The following is a 16,579-nucleotide window of genomic DNA, read 5'->3' as shown; positions in this document are numbered from 1 at the left end:
CTCGTTAGTCAACTATGAATGATGAATGCACATGTGTATCTCGCGGGCTTTTTGTCTATTAAAGAACAATGATTTCTCCAACTGATCGCTCAATTTTCTTCGCAGACAAGTCGACTGATCTTTCCAACCAAGATTCTACTACCAACACGATTCTCTTCTCTTATCTCGGCCCGTATAGACTCAAATAAGTTCCAGCTGCACAATTCAAAACACGACTCTGTATCTTGGTGTTTGTCATATTATTATCAACATCATTGTACAACATGAGTGCGAGTGCCTACCGAGGTCGACTGACGCGAGACAACGCAGTCTTGCTCATCGTGGATCATCAAGTGGGCCTTTACACCGGAGTTCGCGACATTGATACCCTCGAACTTAAGCACAACATACTGGGCCTGACAAAAGCTGCTGTGGCTATCAAAGTTCCTGTGGTTGTAACAACAACAACGGAGAGCATGCGGGGTCCCTTGATCCCCGAGCTACAAGAAGCATTGCCCGGCATTGACCGAATCGAACGCACAACGGTCAATGCTTGGGATGATCAGCGTGTCGTCGCCGCCGTGAAAGCTACGGGGCGGAAGAACTTGATTATAACTGGAATCTCGACCGACGTATGCTTGGCCTTCCCAGCAATGTCCGCTCTAGCAGACAACTACACGACCTATGCTGTTGTGGATGCCTCCGGCAGCTTTACGAAGAGACAATCGGAGATGGGCGTTCTCCGTATGACTCAAGCCGGGGTCATTCCTGTCTGTTATTCCAACGTTGCAGTTGAGATTTTAGCAGATAATGCAGCTTCTGAATCTGCTGAGGTTTATGGCGCTCTCGGTATGCCATTTGCTGGACTCGTGTATGGTTTACAGCAGTACTTTTCGCACTAAGAGAACAGGAATCCGTCTGAGGGATAACGGGCTGAATTGTTAGTATGTCTCACATAAATACGCTTGAGAGTAAAACTCTATTCAACAATACATACTATTATCTGATTGTCACGAAATCTTCTATGGACATTTCTTTTCTTTTTTTTTTCTGTCACTTACGCCCAACCGTGATACTTATACAAGCGGATGTCCCATTCTAGCCTTTTGTAGATGGGCGAGGATCGTAAGTCCCAGCGCTCAACAACAGGAGGACGGCTATAAACTATTAAGCAACAGATTTCCAGAGATGTATTAGCAACTCGTAGCGTTGTAAGTAGCTGTTATGTCAGGAAAACAGACGCTTTTAGTTCACACTAGGTACATGTACCTATAGCCAGATAATAGCACCTGGGAGTTAGGGATAAGTCTAGCCTGCTGCCTACCTCGCAGATGAAAGCTAATGACAGCTAAAATTAAGAATGAAATACACGTGCAGATTAAACCCATGACTCAATTTTGCTGTCAACAATTTTTTCTTTCTTTCTTTACTTGTATTTTTTTCCATATGTTTTGATGTTTCGGTGCATTGCGACCGCTGGAGCTAAACGCAAGCAGCGCTAAATGAAATCCATGCTTGACCTGTCAATCAGAAGCTGCACATGTCGACATTGGTCTTCCTTTATGACAATACAAGTTGAGTATGAAAATATGGTCATTACTTGTTAAATTAGCAATTTTTCTTGTGTTCTTTTTCTCTTATCCGTCTTGGCTAATGCGTTCTATGTTTTCCATGTCTGCGCCCTTGCCTCTGTGAGTATGAGACCAGTATGTTATGGAAATGCTACCTTTTAGGTCGACTTCCAACACATCTTTACACTGAGTTTCATTGAATGTCTCCTTCTCAGCTGAACACAGAGATCGCACATTTTCTTCGGTGTTCCAATTGAAAGGGTATACCATACTGTCGGGCAATACAATTATTGTGTTCGCTGCGTCGCCGCAAGATTCATATTGTTTAACATTTTTTAGCAGAGCAATAGGACCAGTCAACTGCTCTGCTGAGGGGTAATCGTACCACCAGCTGTGCAGAATGCGCCTGCTCTTTTGTATCTCTGCTTGCGCAGAGCTCATTGGTAATAAAAAGAACGGATGTCCAGCTGAGGCGGCCATCCATGCATTAGGTATGCTGTGATCGAAGGCTGGATCAGACCCCATGCGACCAAGCAGCGCAACACGCGCCACGGATACTTCATCGCCAGAACTTTTGTTGGATTGACCGGGCAAAGAAATGTTCTGGGATGCAAGAGCATCAAGTGTAGGGCGCAGACATTCGGTGTCCAAGTCGGCGTAAACGCTATTACCCCTCTCGTCAGAATAAGCTTCACATTAGAGTTACTTATAGGCTGAATACGAGCCCAACTCACCCGCCAAAAATATACATATAAAGATTCCGTGCCAAATCTGCTCTGTAAATATTCCCGGGGAGACTTAAAAAGGTATCCTCGAGCCACGGAAAGTATTGCTTGACAAGCTGGAGGTTATCTTCATCAGTCCATAGAATCCACTCCCAATCAGGGTGCTGCCTGCGACATGTATTGCTCCATTTTTTAAATTTAGCAGGTAATTCTGTTGATTTCCAGCTTTGGTGAAGCAGCTTCGGAATCCCCCCTGGTAAAGGCTTCGGCGAACGACAAAGAAGCTCTGCTGGTGACAAGGCTGATGCTAACTTTGTATGAGAGGAGTCTGCTTGCGGGTGTGAAGCCGATAAAAGCGGGCAGTTCGAGGTATGGGAGGAGGATATGTGAGGCGGCGTAACAGGGAGCTGGCAACTCGATGGCCTGGAGATGCTGAGGCCGGGCCCAAAGTATGGGATAATCTGTATGAAAATAATGCAAAACAAGAGTGTAATTGCTAATATATAAAGGCGACGTAATCGCTGAAAAAACAGCATACTTACAGTCAATCTGCCAAATGTAGGCTATCTGAGAAAGAAAGCCAGCTTCCTTCTTACGGTAACCTAGTTTTTCTGCCTATTCATTGACTACTTAATTTATGCAATAATAAGGGGCTTGATATTCATCTGCCCTGTTTGTCTTAGCCAAATTTGAGATTATCTGAATTTGATTAGTATTCTTTATTATTATTCTGCTATAAATAACTCATACAGGTCAATCACTCATCTTTCGACATTGAAAAGCTTACCAATACTATATTTACGTACAATTATATCATTTAAGTAATTGGGCAAATATATCTCAAGCTTGTTCAACTTCGCAAACTCCAAGATGCAATTAGTCTCAACACTGGTATTAGAGAAACTGCAACTTGTATTCTATACGTTACGAGATAATCCAGCGGCCAAGTTTGCTGTACAGACAAGTGGGGTCAAGCTGCGTAAGACTTTAAAAAATGCCACTCCGTGTCGCATTCATAATTTGCCGATGCATTCTGATACAAAGCATTCAGGAACAATAGGCAACATTTTTAAGGATAATCATGTTTGTGAGTGCCCTTTTTTGCCATCTGGAAGCTTAGGCAATGTCAAGAACACCGACATACGTATTTTAGAGTATGTAAGCGGCTTGAACATACTTTCGTCAAATGTAAGATAAATAACAACCCTGAAAAAGGCCTTCTGTCATAGCCAAATAATATACTGTAGTAGGACTAGTATGCTCAACTGCTATATAATTTTTTGATGCGCCAACAATGACCTGCTAATGGCAGCGCAGCGAGCTTATAAGATGTCGATCATTCAACTTCTGAAATGATACCGCCAGCTTGGTGGAAAATGTTCCAGGGCAAATACCCAGGTATTTGCACTATAATCATGACAACCCATTATACTGTCAAGCTACACGAGCCAAAGAGCAGAGCAGTAACTATAGGTATAATCATTATTATATCTGGCTCAAGTGCTCAGAAGAGATCGAGCTATTTTAAAGAAAGACCAGGCTATAGATAATACCGTTTGCTATCCCTCCAACGTAGCCGCAATAGCCTTAGTACTAGGCAATAGTAACCCTTTCGTTTAATTTCTTGAGCTGGAACCAGTGAATGTTCAACTTATAAAAACATAAAACAAGAGGCGGAAACCTCCAACAGCAGTGTTGCCCCAAGATTGGGTACAGAGTAAGTACCGGCGATACCCGGATGATCGCCATTTCCATTGTCCCCATTGCCTGTTTTATTTGATGCGTCGAGATCTCGGCTGCCACAGGTGACATTGCTGGGGCCCAGGCAACGCAACGCTGCGTCGGTGATATTTATCGTGTTGGATACGTGGCTCCACGTGAAGAGTACAGGCATAATATGTCTAATCACCGCATCATATTCTGTTTCGTTATCGCTCGACGTCGGTTCCAAGCCCATTGTGAAAATTCGGCTGCCGGTAAGCAGTTTCGTGGTAAATTCTTGCACGCGTTAGCTCTTCGCTCCTCCTCTCCATAAGGAAGTGTGATTGGCCTGCCAAACGAGGTCGAATTCATCTGAGAAGCCCCGTCCCCAGAGGACGATGGATCAAGACACTCTCCGCAAGAGTTTGGAACAATAATCGAATTACATTCACTTGAGCCGTTCTTGACCGAGTCCTGCAAGTCACTGTTGGGAGAGGAAGGTGCAGTTAGGGTTAGTACCTGATCTATCTATAGGAGCAATAGTAGAACACTTCCTCTTATATGTATACATGTATTCTGCACCTTCGGTAACCCCAAGTAAAGGAAGAGACATCTATCTCATTCTAATGTGAAAAAATCCACTATAATTTGGAAGAGGAGTCACTACACGACAGTTGAGTATCATGACTGATTCCACTACTGCTTCCAATATCCTGAGAATGGAAGCAATCTGTACAGACTCAGCCTATGAATCCAATATTCACAAGTAAGTGAAGGAAAATAGTCCTTCAAGAATGCCGGGCAGAAGATTTTTGGTTGTATTTCCATTCAATCCTGTGACAGTTGAGAGTAGCCGGTTGCTAATGTATTGACACCAAGTTCTATAAATTGAGGATGAAAAGGACGTGGGCTAAGCCGAGAGGAATCAGACCGAAAGTCATTTGCTAACCTGAAGATCCAGAGTCGCACTACAAAGAATCGCATAGCTCTAAAAGAACGATTGAGAGGTAATTAGTAATAGTAGCCACAACGATGAGGCTTTCAACACTACGTTGTTGGAACAGTATGATGTTGTGCAAGGCAGGTATGAGAAAGTCCTTATAAATACTACCTGGGGTGATAAAGCAATCAAAATAAGGTCTCCCACATTATAAGAGTAGGTACCCAGGTACAGGTGCTCGATGTGCGAGAGTCTTGTCTATACCATTCAAAGTTTGAGCTACTAGAAGCTATCTCCTTTTGAGCGCCCAGATTAGGAAGAACGGCCCTAATACCTTTTCGAAATAATCGTCAGCTTACCTTTGATCCCCATTCATCACGACGCCTTCTTACGTTGCGCCCGCAGAAATTGCTAGATTAACCTTTTTTCCACGTGAGTGGCAAGCTGTTAATGTAACCCAGTTATCAACTCAGCTTACAGTAAAATACGACAATGTGTTTGACACATTACCTTTGTTAGCGATTTGTTTGTTTGATCAAATACAAATTAAAACAATGGCACAGCTACTTAAAATATTCGAGGTCGTTGACTTGTCGAGCATATGCTTGCTGACGGCGGTCATATATCTTGTCTCACTTATTCTCTATCGCCTCTACCTTCACCCTTTGTCCGGTGTTCCCGGTCCTAAGCTTGCAGCAGTTACTAGCTGGTATGAAACCTATTATGACCTTTTCAAGGCACCTGGTGGGCAGTACTGGAACAAGCTCGACGAACTTCATAACAGCTACGGCCCTATTATCCGAATTAATACAAATGAGGTCCAAATTCACGACCCAGAGTTCTATACTCAGATTTATGCTGGGAGATCGACCAAAAGGAATCGGTATGCACGCAGCGTTTCGGGGAATGGCTCACCTGGATCTATGGCTTCGGCCGTTTCTCACGATCTACATCGCCTTCGCCGAAGCTCGTTAAATCCATTCTTCTCAAAAGCCGCCGTGTTAAGACTTGAAGAAAGAATCCAAAGTAGAGTTAGGATCCTCTGTGAACGTCTATCTGGATTTCTGGAAAGAAAGGAAATAATTGACATAAGCGTGGCGATGACTTCGCTAACATTAGATATCATCACAGAATATTGTGAGTTTGTTCAATGCAAATTGCTACTTCGACGATTACCATCTAATAATTATGAAAAGCATTTGGAGAATCTTGGAATCTTATGGATAGAGATGATTTGAGCTACGATTTCATCAAGGTCATGAGAGGCGGCTTTGAGACACTCCAGATTCGGAAGCTTTTTAACTCAGTCATTAAACTGATCCCACCCAGTGTTCTAGCTTGGTCCAGTCCAGACATGAAAGTCTTTTTCGAATTCAAAGATGTACATCTCCACTTCCAGTTGTTAAAACGCCAATGCTAATCAATTGTCTAGAGGTGCTTTGAAACATGTCGACTGATCAAAATCGCCCATAACGATACGAAAGTGGATTCGGCAAATAAGCGAACGCGGATTAATCTTTTCACAGAGGCACTGGACAGACTTCCAAAGGAAGAGATTGAGACGCAGAGACTCGCAGATGAAGCTCTGGTTCTTATAACAGCGGGGTCTGAGACGACCAGCAGGGCATTAGCAACGATCATCTACCATGCACTAGAAAATCCAGACATATGCACTAAATTGCAGCAAGAACTCGACGCAGCCATACCAGATGCTAACACGGAAGTATCTTACTCAACGCTTGAGGCTCTGCCTTACTTGGTAAGATTCTTCACCTGCTTTGTTCTCTCACTTATAATTGATCACTGACTTCCCACCAGACGGCCACAATCAGAGAATCATTGCGCATTAGTGCACTAGTGCCAAACCGCTCTCTACTGACGGCGGATCAGCCGTTGCAATATAAGCAATGGAGCCTGAAACCAGGAGTGAGTATTGTTATGACGGCTAAGAACCCGATCCAATTGATGAAGGTCATGCATGGCAGCAGTAGACTAACCCGAGCGCATAAGACAGCGTTTTGCATGAGCACTTCCAAATATCTTCTCGATGCCTCCATATATCATAATCCCACTGTATTTGATCCTGAACGCTGGCTTGGTGACCCACAGAGTACCCAGAAACTGCTTCACCATTTTGTGCCGTTTTCCAGGGGACACCGAGGCTGTATTGGAATGAAGTGGGTTTTATGCATGCATATTATTTCGATGTCGCTGACGACTTTGACTAGTCTTGCATACGCCGAGTTGTATCTTGTCTCGGCGCATATAATCAGACGCTTTGACATGCGCTTGTACGATGTAATTAGAGAGAGGGATGTGGACACTGTACGAGATGCTTTTATTGGATTACCCAGTGCGGAATCCAAAGGTGTAAGGATCGAAATAATTCAGAAACGGAAATAAGAAAAAGATAATGCCCGTAGAGCATGCAGCAAAATACTGCTTCCGGGAGCTTCCTATATTAGACAAAACTTGGCATGATTTGGTAGGAAGTTATCACAGCGTCCAACCTATTCAAGTAGTCTAATTCATAATCCACCGCAAGGTCATCTTGCACCCATATGTGCTGCAGAATACTTTGCAGTTCACGCAAGCTTCTCAAACTTGAAGTCTTCATTGCTCTTTCAACTTGCTTCAGAATTCTCATTCTCTGCTCATCCGTCCGAGCCTCGCATCCAATAATGAGCAGTGGAAAGGTTGGATTAAAGCTTCCCAAGTCATCGAGAAGTATGTGCGCTCTTTCAACCATTCCATCAATTTGCGGCGATTTCCCTGAAAAGTTTCGTGATGCTCTCTGAAGATAAATTAGAGCGGCTAGTTTAAAAAGCTCTATCGTAGCCACCCAGGCTCTGCTAAGGTCCGACATGGTATCAGATGTCGCCAACGGAACAATATTAGTTATCGTGTTTTCGAGGCAACGCAATGACGTTTCGTATTCTTCATCATGGTATGATACGTCTGTCGGTTTTCTAATCGTCTCGAGCATAATATGCAAATATCGAAGAATCTCATGTGAGCAGTGCGATACGTCGTTAACCTATCTACTATTAGACACATGATGTTGTAGGCATGAAATATGAAAGTCTTCAGACCAACCTTTCGTAACTGGCAAGTACCTCGGTAGACAGACACAGAATCCTTCATTCTTTTAGCAGATTCTTTGTGCATATACCAGTGTCGGATGCTGAACCGGGCCATGACCATATGATAATCTACCCAGCCCAGAATTCCAGAAAATTCTCGTCGAAAACATTGGCTGCTAACGGATGCATTGTCGATTAAATGTTTAGCTTCACTCAAGTGACCTAAAATGCAAGAGCATTAGAATTGACGTTGAAGAATTAGATCACCTATTTCATGACAAGGCAGCACAAGAACTGATGTCGGAACAAGATGAAGGTTCTAAACCAATCAAGTAGACAAAAGTAAGTCATGTATCACTTACAGAACCACACAGACACTGAGTTTGGCATTCCGAGCATCTTGAGCGCTGGTAAGCGTTTGTTCGCAAAGGATATAGACACAATCTCCAACATACCTCAAGATGACACAGTATCATACTAGCTGCAATGTGCTGAACTATCAGGGGGTCTTCAATAGATGGAATGCAAGATGTTATCAGTATACGGAGAGCGCGAGCTTTGAGCCGGTAAACATCTGCTTTTAGACCATTGCGGTGGAACGACGAGAGAGCCAATGCCGAATGTAGCACAGCCATTGAAGCTGGTGAATTGTCTGAAAGAGCTAGGCGCACCAAAAGACCCAAGAAGTCGCTCTTATTCGGTTCGAAAATAGCCAATGTGGAAGGCGCCGTATATATAACTACAAGTATTAGCTTGGCCTATTTCTTCAATGCAGGAATTATATTTACAGTGGTCAAGAAGCTCTCTTTCCCCATGAGCTAGTTTAATCGGGAGCCATGATAGTGTCGCCGGTGGAGCGATTACCTGGATGGCAAATCCCTCATGGCTACCGAGTCCTGTTTGCGGAATATTAGCTGGGTGAACAGCCAATTCCGAGAGAGAGCCAACCTTGATTCATCCGTAAGTAATGGTGGAGCTGGATATCCCATGTTGTCGTATTTACAAAGTTCACTTGGGAGACACTTTTGGCAACCTCGAATCCATTCTGAATAGAATGAGTCAAGCTGCGCTTCGTATTGGCAGTCGTTGGCCACGACAGTCGCAATCCATACCGACACCGTCTATTAGACTTGGCGCACCTAGAACAACGTGGGCGTGCGCGGTTGCAAGCGGCTCTGGAATCTGTAACGCTTAAGTAAATGAGTAGCGTAGCGACTCAAACAACATAGAGCAAAATACCTTTACAATCCCAGCACTCATTGGTAAGCATTTTTGACTGGTTCCTTTAATGCTATGTTGAGAGTTTTCTTGGAGCATTCATTAAAGAGTTGCCATGTTTCCTCTTTTGTAATGCGCGCTGTCGGGTGGAGAGGTTAATGGGATTCAGTGCATTTCTAATTACTAATACCCACTTGCCTTTCCGCTTTGAGAAGATTGGCAACTTTTTTGTGTCTTGGCATTCAAGGTGGACCCTCGGTTTGGGGCATCATGTATCAATATCGTGATAGATTTGAAATCAGTAAAAACGGGCATATGAGACCATGGTCGATATATAAATACATCACTATTGCGGCACTTTTGGGATTATTTCTTTCAGAATCATCTAACACTCTCTATCAATTTTAGAATACTTTGAGACTATCACAATGTCTTCTTGGGTGATTACCGGAGTCTCGCGCGGCCTTGGTGTAAGCTCTTATTCCCGCTGTATACAAGAGTGTATAATTAATACTTCACTGTTTAGTTCGAGTTCCTCCGCCAACTCTCTGAGAATCCAGGCAACACTGTCTTTGGCCTTGTTCGTGACAAAGCAGCCGTCGAAGCCAGGGTTGCGGATGAGATCGGCCGGAAAAATATCCACATCATTCAGGCCGACACCACGGATCCGGTGGCGTTGGAGGTAAGATAATGAACAATTAATGGGAGCTGATATCGAAACTAATACTAAGACTTTTTAGAAAGCAGCTCAGCATGTTTCTGAAAAAACCAATGGCACGCTGGATTATGTCATAGCCAATGCCGCACTTCAGTCCAAGACTGCCTTGGTTGGCTTTGATACCCTGTAAGCTCTTAGCAGGACAAGAAGGATCCTTGAGATATTAGATTCCAGACTAAATTTTCAACAGGAGCCGTGATCCGAAAGCTCTTGAACAAGATGTGATTGACCATTTCCGAATCAATACAATCGGTGCCATCCATCTTTTTAATATTTTCATGCCCCTGATTCTGAAAGGCCAGGCAAAGAAAGTCATTGCCATCTCCACGGGCATGTCAGACCCTGAGATGACTCTCAAGGCTGATATCTACCAAGCAACGTCCTATGCAATGAGTAAGGCAGCTCTTAATATGGCTGTAGCCAAGTTCAGCGCTCTGTACCGGGAGCAAGGCGTTCTCTGCATGGCTATCTGCCCTGGTGCTGTGGACACTGGAAGTCTTGATATCAGTAAGTAGTTGTCTTGACAATTGAAGTAGAGAATGCTTGCTGATGCCGTGATAGAAACAGAGGAGGAAGGGCAATTAGCTATGGCTATGTTTGGGAAGTTTAAGCAGTATTCACCTACCTTCCAGGGGCCTATGAGTCCGGAAGACAGTGCCAAATCGGTGTTGGCGCTTGTCAATAAGGCTACTGTTGACGGTGGTTACGCAGGAGTCTTTCTCTCTCATACAGAGTCAAAGCCATACCTTTAAGACTGTGAAAGAAGTTGGTGTTGGTTCTTTGGAAAATCTACACAAGCCTTTCATGTATCAGCTCAAAATTTCCCATTCAATTCTAAAGCCATCTCTTGAATGCGTCAGATACTCGAATTCTTAATAGTCTGGCATCTGCAAGGAACTGAGGATTCGGAAAAAAGCGTTGAATAGATACTGCCCAAAGGGTTTTCCAGCAGGCATGAACGGTTGGCAATATATAACGCGGTGCATAAAGGGCGGTAGTTAGTATCGCATTGCCACAGATACCTTATAATACCAAAAGACACAGTAGAATAAACGGTCAATGTTTTATTTTATCAGATGGTCGAAACATACGCCGCAGTGCGGTCTTTAAACACTACTGGGTGGGATTCTATTGCGTATCTCCTGTCATGGCGAATGAAATATTAAAATTTAGAGCTATAAATGTTTCTATAATAGAAGTTACATATGAATCTTATGAAAATGATCGTCGATTATCCGTGAGTTGGCGTCCCAAACGTAGGCCCAGCAACTCCCTCTTTGGACTCGTATATCCGCTGCAAGAAACAACTCGTCGTTGGAGCTCCTGTGAGACTAGTCCAGAACGCATAAAAGCTGACACCAGCGCTCGCATTAGGGCCGCAGATGTAGATGGCTCTTGCTCCCTCATTCGAAGAAAGGTTGATATAGGTCCCGTCCGACTCTTGACTAATTGCAAATTGCAGTGGTCGGCAGGTTGAACATGCCTGGACGTTGGCTAGTTTGTCGAAAGCGAGGAATTCGCTATTCACACCGTTGTGGACGAAGGCGATCCACGTCTGGTCTTCTGTTCCCGTGACGGATGAGGCAGCTACTCGAGATTGCATGATAGTGAGGTAGCCCTCTGGAGTGAGGCCCATACGAGGAGCTGTGGTGTTGGCTCCTGCAATCGTGGCAGCCTGGATCTTATTGGTAGCGCTGAAATCTCGGTTGAGGAGAAAGTTGCCTGTGAAAAAGTTGTCCGCCGCTGGGCGTACGTTCCGGATGTAAAAGTTTCCAGTTACAGAGGCAGTGGGGGTGGTTGTGACTGTAGATGTTACCACTGATACTTGAGTAGTAGTCGCTGGAACAACGGCCGTGCTGTCAATCGTCGTAGTCTCCACAACTTCAGCAAGAGTGGTGGTTTGGTAAGAAGTAAGAACTTGCGTAACTTCAGGCGCCGTTGTTGCTGCTTGATCCGTTTCCGTGATTGTTACCGCTTGTGCTGTCGCCGTGGCGTAGATTGTTGAGATGGGGATCGTCAGACAAGCACAGCCACTGGATATTTTACTCGGGTCGTATGACTGAGTAATTCGTTGCGAGAGAGGCATTGAGACAGCACGTCCCTGCACCACCGCGGCAGTCACCGTGACGAATTCCGTCGTAAGTGACGTGTCAGTCACAGTGCTCGTTTCGGTGTGTACGTTTGTGACCGTAGTAGTCCGCGTAGGAATCACCGTTTCGACAATTTCGGTGTAGATCGTGGCAGTTGGGGACACATCGGTGAAGATCGTAGAGTATGCGGTGGTCGTTGGTGTCACAGTCGTGGCTGTGATAGTAGAAGCTGGTAAATGGAGAAACGTGCTACAAAACGGCAGCACTTCTGGCAGGTTGGACGGCGAGCGCAGAAATTGGAGGAAGTCGTCTGGGTAGCACTTTGGGCGACAGCCACGGGCAGGATTTGCCTGCGCCAGAGGAGCTGCTAGCAAAGCTGCCAGGGACAATGACAGTGGGTTCATCTGAGGCCACATCTTCACGAGTGATGTACAAGTAGGTGTTTACAGGACTGTCAAGATGGAATGTGTGTCGACGGCGAAGACTTGCTTATACGCATCGTGTAAAAGCATTTCATGATCAATAATAAAGTGGTTCAGCTTTGGCTTCCCAATCTACATTGAGAACATCTTGATTAAACTACTTGCTTGGCGATGCGCTAATACTCCGTTCAACCAATGAAGCCTTGATGTTTAAGCTGAAGACAGCTTTATTTGTACAGCTGAGCTGCGCGGAGTGGAGAATATTGGTTTTACTGTGGGCCTAATTTGGCAGTCTGCGAAGTCACTAGTCCAGGGGCATGCAGGATGGCTTCCCTAGTTCGAAGCCTACGTGTTTCCAATCAACTGATGAGTTATTAAAGGGCTATCCTCTTCTTGAATTAGATGGTTAAATAAATGTCTAAACTTTACTTACTAGGTAGAATGGAGAAGAGGTTAAAATATTTAGCCATGGTCAGCTGAATGCGTTGGCATGTTAAGTACTGTTTGTATTGCACACGTATAAATACACATGTGCAAGTTTTGTGTAAACGGGTGGCTCCCCCAGTATCCAAAATATTCATCTCAGGTATTTTCTTTCACACAACTTCTTTCAGTTTGCCATTTTTTATATCATAAACATAGCCCTTGACTTTGTCTCTAAGGTCTTGTCGAATAAATTTCTGCTCTTTCAGAAGGCGTAAATCCTCTCGGACGCTTTCTTCCAATCTATAAGGTCATAAGGGTTGCGCACTTGATGATGGTGATTATAGGAAACATACCTATCACTAGAACCGAATGTATCCCAAGACAGTGAATCGACCTCAGCATCGAGATTCGGATACTTGAGTCTTAACTTTTGCCTAAGGTTGTTGTCTGTATGATATGTAAAACCGCAGTCTAAACTTTGTTAGTGCTACTGCAAGACCTTCCTTTATTTTCCAATCAATCATCTAATAATTACCTGTATGATGAATGACAATAATATTTTGTAATGCTCCTTCTTGGGTCGCCTCCATGAAGATTAAGTCGTTTAGATTCGGTTTGACCCGCCCACCGCAGTTTTTAATCACAAAAGCCTCTGTAGGTGAAATTTAAGTCAGTATATGGACCATGGAACCCAAATTATGCATTCGCCTACCTTCTGGGGATATCTGGAGGAACTCTTGAATTAGTACACGGAGATCAATGCAGCAAACTTGCACAAAGCGTTTTAGTCCTCAAAATGCGCGATTCGAAGAGTTCTAGATAACATACAAATGATAATCGGTGATGGCTTGACATCTCGGAGATCAGGCCTGGGAACATGTGCTGTCTCCGAGTATACTCTGGACTTGGTTAGTAGATCTTGTCTATATAGCTTCAGATATCTGTAGAGGTTTTATTACCGGTTTCGTTCCAGCAATTGATCCCAAGTGGTCATTTTGAAACAGATAGTATAAAAAGGTACACAATTGTTATTGTCTTTGCAAGTATAATAAGCTAGATAAGCTCTACTCAAGGCCGTAATCATGAATAGTAGAGCAAGTAATTGACAATTACCTTCAACACATAAATACATATACATTAGATCGCTATGCTTTGTTTACCCCGGAGCGTGTTCTTTGGCGTTCATAGTGCTCCCCTAACCCGTATGTGGAACCATTGGAGTTGATTTTTCGTTGTTACATCATCAGATTCAAGCAGAATAGCTTTGCATTGCCTCTTGATTTGTAATTTACAATTAATTTTGCCTAGAGAATGCACGATCTCCAATCCAGCCGGCCAGGATCATCAGAGTTGGAGGCTAGCTTATAGCTTACTCCAACAGTTATGTGGGTCAGCGAGCGATATTCTCTCCAACCTCTTGGAGTAGCTGGCTTAGGATGGGGCACCTCCTTCAACATTGAACAACCGCGGAACTTCCGTCAGGGTATCAATTAGATTAGATTATAGATCATTGGTGTCTTGATTGTGCGCGAGCGTTCTAATACCGTTCCTCACCCTGCTCTTGTGCTCGTTTAACCTATACCACAACAATAAATTGGCGCGGGGTCAACTGTGCTTTCTGAAAACATTCACTCGTTGGCAACATTATCCAAGACATGGGCAAAAAACGAGTTTTGGTGAGCTGGGGCGTTGACGTTGACGCTGTTGCAGGATGGTTGGGCTCCTATGGAGGGCAGGACTCAACAAACGACATCAGCAGAGGCAAGACCAAGCTTGTGTGGCCATTCCGATTGAGTGACAATATTGCTAAACCCTTCTTTGTAGGAATATTTGCGGCCACTGTTGGAACGCAGCGCATGCTAAAGATGTTCGATAAATACAATATTAAAGCAACATGGTTCATTCCGGGTCACACCCTTGAATCATTTCCAACGGATATGGCGGCAGTGCGAGATGCTGGTCATGAGATTGGGCTGCACGGCTACTCACATGAGAACCCAGCGGACATGACGTTGGAGCAACAGCAAACTGTTCTCGATAAAACCTATAGGCTGCTTACTGAGTTCTGCGGCAAACCACCAAAAGGGAGTGTCGCGCCTTGGTGGGAAGCAAGCGCCGAGGGAGCGCAGCTACTGCTGGATTATGGAATCGAGTATGACCATAGTCTTAGCCACCATGACTGTCAGGCATATTATCTTCGAACTGGAGATTCTTGGACCAAGATTGACTATGGTAAACATCCAAATGAATGGATGAAACCCTTGGTCAATGGCAAAGAAACTGGGCTGGTAGAAATTCCTGCAAACTGGTACATTGATGATCTTCCGCCGATGATGTTTATCAAAGCCGCGCCCAACAGCCACGGATATGCAAACCCGCGAGACGTCGAAGATATTTGGAGAGATACTTTTGACTATTGCTACAGAGAGTATGACGAGTTTATATTCCCCATCACTTGCCATCCCGACGTCTCCGGTCGGCCACAGGTCATCTTGATGCACGAACGGTAAGTAACTCAAACACTTATCCCGTCAATGTTTGCATACGTATTGATAGTACTATATAGCCTTATAGAGCACTTCAAAAAACATGAAGGGGTGGAATTTGTGACCATGGGTTACATTTCTGACGATTTCAAGAAGCGAAATCCTCCAATGGCCGGTGCTGCAACACCAGCCCGGGCGGGCTCGATCTTGGGACAAAAGCCATCTCGTTGATACGAGGCGGGACATTATTATGGCTTGCATTTACAGGCGTCATCACCGAGCTCGAACCTGTATTGTTCAAACTTGGTAAAAAAGAAAATTTTCTTCTTATTGCTATTACCAGTCGTGCTATCACATCGTCGTGTTCTTTTTGCCACGGTGGGATACTTGTGCGGGATATAGTATTAGTTCACTATGATCTGCGCTTGCTGGACTAGTTTGATAGCAAATGATAAATATCTTCTATATTTGAGCGATGGTCAGAAGGGAGAAAAGCATCCCATCTGTTTATTAGCCGATTTTCACTATTTTTTACATGATTAGTAATTTCACAACCTCGATATAGATTCTCAAGTGCTCCAATATCTCCATGTTCTTCCCATCCTCAATGGTGTTGGAGTAGTGCAATCTCCAGGTAGCCTAGAACATGATGAGAGGATGGGAATTCCAACGGGAATAATGCAAGCGCTTGGATATACAGCATTCGCTGCATGGAGGCAAGCTAATAGATCTTGAAGCTGGTCGACCTGTATTACCCTGGGTGTAGACATCGTGGTTTACATCATTCACGCTCATTTCCTGCTTAAATACTGCTGCGATGGATGAGAAGGGTCATGAGAAGGGTCCTAACATAACACCTACTATGCGAAATTTTATCTTGACTATCAAATACTGGAGCGGATTCTTCTCGGAGTATGCAATATTATAGGGCTTTATATGTCCACCTTACAGTACTGCTATACTTTGGAGCTCGCAATATCTATTCGTGTTATCATTCAAAGTGCTAGACTCTACCTAGTATTTCTTGCCACTATTTTGCCTTTTGCACTAATTTTGGAGGGACTGAGCTGTAATCCACCTGCACCTTGGAGTCGTGGAGTCGAGCCCCCAACTTTTGGGGACTTAGGTACATGTAGCGCCGCTGATTGTGGTAGGCTCTATCTACAGGGAGCAACTTGTCTGTGATGGTGATGGAGCTCGTAAACGCAATCTCAGCGCGA

General features: G+C 44.2%; 8 protein-coding genes across 8 annotated transcripts; 4 read left to right on the top strand and 4 right to left on the bottom strand.

Moving 5' to 3' along the window:
• Window positions 1–263: 263 nt before the first annotated feature.
• Window positions 264–881, top strand: TrAtP1_012023 (uncharacterized protein; the record flags this gene model as incomplete). The annotated part of the gene is made up of 1 exon (XM_014090070.2): window positions 264–881. The coding sequence occupies one exon, from the start codon at window positions 264–266 to the stop codon at window positions 879–881; it is 618 nt and encodes a 205-aa protein (XP_013945545.2).
• Window positions 882–1,516: 635 nt separating this feature from the next.
• On the bottom strand, window positions 1,517–2,833 carry TrAtP1_012022 (uncharacterized protein). Its single transcript, XM_014090048.2, has 2 exons — window positions 2,285–2,833; window positions 1,517–2,214 (listed from the first exon to the last, which is right to left on the bottom strand). Exons 1-2 carry the CDS (start codon window positions 2,809–2,811, stop codon window positions 1,617–1,619), a joined length of 1,125 nt encoding a protein of 374 aa, XP_013945523.2. The 5' UTR covers window positions 2,812–2,833; the 3' UTR covers window positions 1,517–1,616.
• A 2,637-nt stretch (window positions 2,834–5,470) lies between these two features.
• TrAtP1_012021 (uncharacterized protein) lies at window positions 5,471–6,942 on the top strand (the record flags this gene model as incomplete). The annotated part of the gene is made up of 5 exons (XM_066115362.1): window positions 5,471–6,053; window positions 6,113–6,297; window positions 6,349–6,675; window positions 6,735–6,842; window positions 6,931–6,942. The coding sequence occupies 5 exons, from the start codon at window positions 5,471–5,473 to the stop codon at window positions 6,940–6,942; spliced, it is 1,215 nt and encodes a 404-aa protein (XP_065971460.1).
• A 420-nt stretch (window positions 6,943–7,362) lies between these two features.
• On the bottom strand, window positions 7,363–9,308 carry TrAtP1_012020 (uncharacterized protein). The gene is made up of 7 exons (XM_066115361.1): window positions 9,239–9,308; window positions 8,948–9,181; window positions 8,788–8,895; window positions 8,455–8,738; window positions 8,362–8,398; window positions 8,013–8,221; window positions 7,363–7,953 (listed from the first exon to the last, which is right to left on the bottom strand). The coding sequence occupies exons 1-7, from the start codon at window positions 9,267–9,269 to the stop codon at window positions 7,378–7,380; spliced, it is 1,479 nt and encodes a 492-aa protein (XP_065971459.1). The 5' UTR covers window positions 9,270–9,308; the 3' UTR covers window positions 7,363–7,377.
• Window positions 9,309–9,518: 210 nt separating this feature from the next.
• Window positions 9,519–11,055, top strand: TrAtP1_012019 (uncharacterized protein). The gene is made up of 5 exons (XM_066115360.1): window positions 9,519–9,687; window positions 9,744–9,899; window positions 9,958–10,061; window positions 10,126–10,442; window positions 10,497–11,055. Exons 1-5 carry the CDS (start codon window positions 9,646–9,648, stop codon window positions 10,685–10,687), a joined length of 810 nt encoding a protein of 269 aa, XP_065971458.1. The 5' UTR covers window positions 9,519–9,645; the 3' UTR covers window positions 10,688–11,055.
• Window positions 11,056–11,107: 52 nt separating this feature from the next.
• On the bottom strand, window positions 11,108–12,540 carry TrAtP1_012018 (uncharacterized protein). Its single transcript, XM_014090515.2, has one exon. It carries the CDS (start codon window positions 12,439–12,441, stop codon window positions 11,167–11,169), a length of 1,275 nt encoding a protein of 424 aa, XP_013945990.2. The 5' UTR covers window positions 12,442–12,540; the 3' UTR covers window positions 11,108–11,166.
• A 503-nt stretch (window positions 12,541–13,043) lies between these two features.
• Window positions 13,044–13,867, bottom strand: TrAtP1_012017 (uncharacterized protein; the record flags this gene model as incomplete). Its single annotated transcript, XM_014090516.2, has 6 exons — window positions 13,044–13,173; window positions 13,227–13,344; window positions 13,409–13,525; window positions 13,586–13,642; window positions 13,702–13,772; window positions 13,833–13,867. The coding sequence occupies 6 exons, from the start codon at window positions 13,865–13,867 to the stop codon at window positions 13,044–13,046; spliced, it is 528 nt and encodes a 175-aa protein (XP_013945991.2).
• A 454-nt stretch (window positions 13,868–14,321) lies between these two features.
• Window positions 14,322–15,832, top strand: TrAtP1_012016 (uncharacterized protein). The gene is made up of 3 exons (XM_014090517.2): window positions 14,322–14,634; window positions 14,698–15,379; window positions 15,440–15,832. The coding sequence occupies exons 1-3, from the start codon at window positions 14,529–14,531 to the stop codon at window positions 15,588–15,590; spliced, it is 939 nt and encodes a 312-aa protein (XP_013945992.2). The 5' UTR covers window positions 14,322–14,528; the 3' UTR covers window positions 15,591–15,832.
• The last annotated feature ends 747 nt before the right edge of the window (window positions 15,833–16,579 follow it).

Source organism: Trichoderma atroviride, chromosome 7 (assembly GCF_020647795.1).
Source record: "Trichoderma atroviride chromosome 7, complete sequence".
Classification (NCBI taxonomy): domain Eukaryota; kingdom Fungi; phylum Ascomycota; class Sordariomycetes; order Hypocreales; family Hypocreaceae; genus Trichoderma; species Trichoderma atroviride.
Note: the sequence above shows the minus strand (reverse complement) of the source record. Positions and strands in the feature narration are given on the sequence as shown.